The sequence below is a fragment of the Benincasa hispida genome, chromosome 3 (assembly GCF_027475165.1).
Source record: "Benincasa hispida cultivar pf3 chromosome 3, pf3_genome.v1.1, whole genome shotgun sequence".
NCBI classification, from domain to species: Eukaryota; Viridiplantae; Streptophyta; class Magnoliopsida; order Cucurbitales; family Cucurbitaceae; genus Benincasa; species Benincasa hispida.
Window position 1 is genome coordinate 78,556,709 of NC_143480.1, and position 3,436 is coordinate 78,560,144.

The following is a 3,436-nucleotide window of genomic DNA, read 5'->3' on the forward strand; positions in this document are numbered from 1 at the left end:
CAAGTCCAGTGGTTAAAGTCCCTAATATGTGTACTATCAATTAGGTAAAGATGTCGAGAAGAGGTGGCAGGCGGAGTGGGAACACTAACTCTACCGACCGTGAACCTGAGGTCGAGAGGAACTCAAGTATGAGCAAGAGAAAGACCCGGGAACCTGTAAACCAAGAGGCGACATCTAAGGGAGAGTTGAGCACTCCCCCGATCAGAGTAGATCCTCAATTTAAGGACAGGGTGCTCGACAAAATCGCCCAAAAGTTTGGCAGCCAATGTAAGTGTGGTACAGGTTGACCCAAAAAAGAAATACGGCATTGAGAGCTCCGAGCCCTTGGGGCTACGGTCTTCGAGGGAATTGCTGACCCCGACAGAAGCGGAGGTATGGTTGGACCAAATAGAGAAATGCTTCAATGTGATGAACTGTCCAGAAGACCGCAAGTTCGGGTTGGCTGTATTCCTGTTGCAAAAAGTGGTAGAAAAGTGGTGGAAGGTAGTATCTGCTACGCGGAATAGCTAAAGCGCTTTGTTCTGGCCTAAATTCAGAAAGGTTTTTCAGGACAAGTATAACCCTAGCTCGTTTCGAGAAGCAAAAAGAGATGAGTTCCTCAGGTTGGTGCAAAGAACTTTGACCATGGCTGGGTATGAGCAGAAATTTACCAAACTATCTCAGTATGCTCTTCCCATTATAGCAGAAGAGAAGGATCGATGCAGGAGGTTTGAGAATGGTTTGAGAAAAGAGATTAGGACTCCAGTGCCTTCTACTGCCAACTGGATGGATTTTAACCAGCTAGTAGAGCCCGCCATTCGGGTGGAGCGGAGTTTGGCAAAGAATGAGCAAGTGCCAAAGGACCAAGCGTTATCTATGGGGCCTAGAGACATGGGCTTTCAACCCCCAGCCTCAGGCCCGTTAGGTATGAGTAGGTCCAGAAGTGTGGATTGGCAGAGGTCTAAGAGAAGAAGACCTCAATCCTCGGCTAGTGCAGCTAGTCGACCTAGTGGAGCACGTTCAAGCAAGTCAGTCGCCAGTACAGATCGGAAACCCTTGTGCTAGAGCTATGACAAGAAACATTTCTGGGCATGCTACAGTGGAAGTGGAGTTTTCTTTCAGTGCGGGCAAACAGGTCATTTTAAGATAGAGTGCCCCCAGTTAACTCGAGGGGTCCAGTCAGTACAACAGGTGACCTCCCAGACAATGAACCAGTCTAGGGGTGCTAGAAATAGGGGAGAGGGAACAAGTGGTGCAAAGTTGAAGGGTGTGGTAGAACGACCCCAACAGTAGGGGCGTGTGTACGCAGTTATGCACCAAGAAGTTGCGGAAGCCCCAGATGTAGTGACTGGTAATGTGACCTTATGTAATCAGTCTGCTTATGTTATAATTGATCCTGATGCCACACATTCCTTTGTATCTAGCATGTTTGCATCACATTTAGATAGGTTGCCTGTGGGCATGTCAGAGGACTTGTTCATCTCTACTTCTATGGGAGACGAAGTAGTAGTAAGTGATTGGTATAAAAGTTGTGACGTGTTGATCGAAGGTCAAGATTTCTGTGTCAATCTAATTCCCTTAGACTTGCTAGAGTTTGACGCAATTCTGGGAAGGGACTTCCTGGGTAAGTACCATGCTATTGTTGATTGCTATAAAAGGGAAGTGACCTTCAGGAGACTCGGGAAGCAGGAAATAGCTCTTGTGGGATGTTAGAGGCTAACTTCAAGTAGCCTTATCTCAGCAGTAAAGGCTAGGAAGTTGATGGGAAAAGGATGTGAAGCCTATCTGGCTCATGTAGTGGTCTCCTCTGATGAAAAATTGAAACCTGAAGACGTACCAGTAGTTCGGGAGTTTATGGATGTTTTCCTCGAAGAGCTATCAGGCTTATTGCCTGATAGGGAAGTAGAATTCGCCATTGACTTAATTCTTAGCACGACCCCTATATCGCAAGCTCCGTATAGAATGGCACCTATGGAATTGAAAGAACTAAAGGTGTAGTTACAGGAATTAGTGGATAAGGGTTATGTTAGACCCAACATTTTAGAGAGTAAACTAGGAGGCGGTGTGACAAGAACAACATTACTACGGAAGTGCAGGAAACTTTCTGGTAAAGATTCCAGAATGATGATAACCTGGCTGGCCTCATCGATGCTTGACCCATTGATCTCCGCCACGTTGAAGTGGATCATCATATTGAGAACGTGTTCTCGAACAGATAGCCCCCTTTTGCAGACGGCCATTAAAGATGTATTTTAGAGTGTCGTGCCTAAGCTGTGCGAACGGTTGTTCGAACATTCCCTTCAGGGACTCCATGATCTCACAAGCGGTGAGCATGCTCATGCTTCTTGGCCAAGACTTCGTTAAGGCTTGCCAAGATATACCCTCGGGCCTTCTTATTTGCTCTTGTCCAACACTTATATGCTTCCTAAACGTTTTGAGGAGCAGTAGAAGGTGGAATAGGAGGACACTTCTCCATTAGGACGAAACGTAAGTCATCGATGATTAAAATCGTGTTTATCATGTTTTCCAACTAATGTAATTCCCGCCAGTTAACTTATCGACGACAAGCAAAATAAGAGTAGCGGTAGCCATATTAAATTGCTTAAATAAGAACAAACTTAATTTAGTCTACTTGCATTAAGCCACTTTTAGAAAACGAATCAAGTTTTAGCAAAATAGTCTAGTGTACCCTAAATGACATCTATTTTGCAATGATGTTTTAGTGAGGTAGGACAAAAGTCACCGTAAGGTGATCAAGTGCCCTTTCACTAAAATGAGACATTCTCAACCATTAGACAGAAACAACTCCTTGTAACTGTAACTAATAGTCACCATTGTTTGGTCCAGAATTTGTTAACATCCTTAACAATTTTGTGTAAGTGTAACCCTTCATTTTAGGTTCTAGAGTCTCGCCCCAATGAGCCAACCTTAGGGAAAAGCTAATTGGAACAAGAAACTAAAGCAACTTATCCATTTCTGGAGATCAAATAAAGCGTCATGCAAAATTGTCATCCTTTAGGGGGACACCCATGATGCCACGAGGTGATGCATGAAACTTTATCCAACCTAATGAGAGAGACCGATGGATATATTGTCACACGTTCCGCTCCCACTTACTATAAACACTCGATCCATCACCTTGATATTGATCTACTCAAATGCCACCAGTAGGGGGACACCCATGGTGCCTCAAGGCTGAGAGTAGATCTCACGGTGTGAACTTTTAGGGAGAAATGTGTAGAGGTTAAAGTGAAGTATCATATACCCCATTTTTCTCCCATTGAGTGTTCTACCTAGGGTTAATTAACTTAGAAAATCCGACTACTAATTTTATCTAAGTGTTTGTTTAATTTGCTAAAAAAACAACACTTGTCTTTGATGATTAAACAACTTTGATTCAAGTCCCATTAAACTCTTTAACAAACTTTTATCAAACTTGCATGCATGTAACAAATCT

The 3,436-nt window shown here is 43.7% G+C and overlaps 1 protein-coding gene across 1 annotated transcript; it reads left to right on the forward strand.

The window, feature by feature from the left end:
* Nucleotides 1–1,290: 1,290 nt before the first annotated feature.
* LOC150037551 (uncharacterized) lies at nt 1,291–1,977 on the forward strand. Its single transcript, XM_090312043.1, has 2 exons — nt 1,291–1,603; nt 1,721–1,977. Exons 1-2 carry the CDS (start codon nt 1,291–1,293, stop codon nt 1,975–1,977), a joined length of 570 nt encoding a protein of 189 aa, XP_090168169.1.
* Nucleotides 1,978–3,436: the final 1,459 nt, after the last annotated feature.

Bases quoted from the DNA above. Each gene is read 5' to 3' on its own strand.
- LOC150037551 (XM_090312043.1), top strand. From the start codon at position 1,291: ATGCACCAAGAAGTTGCGGAAGCCCCAGATGTAGTGACTGGTAATGTG. The intron at 1,604-1,720 runs GTAAGTACCATG...GCCTTATCTCAG, and splicing joins TCTGGGAAGGGACTTCCTGG to CAGTAAAGGCTAGGAAGTTG.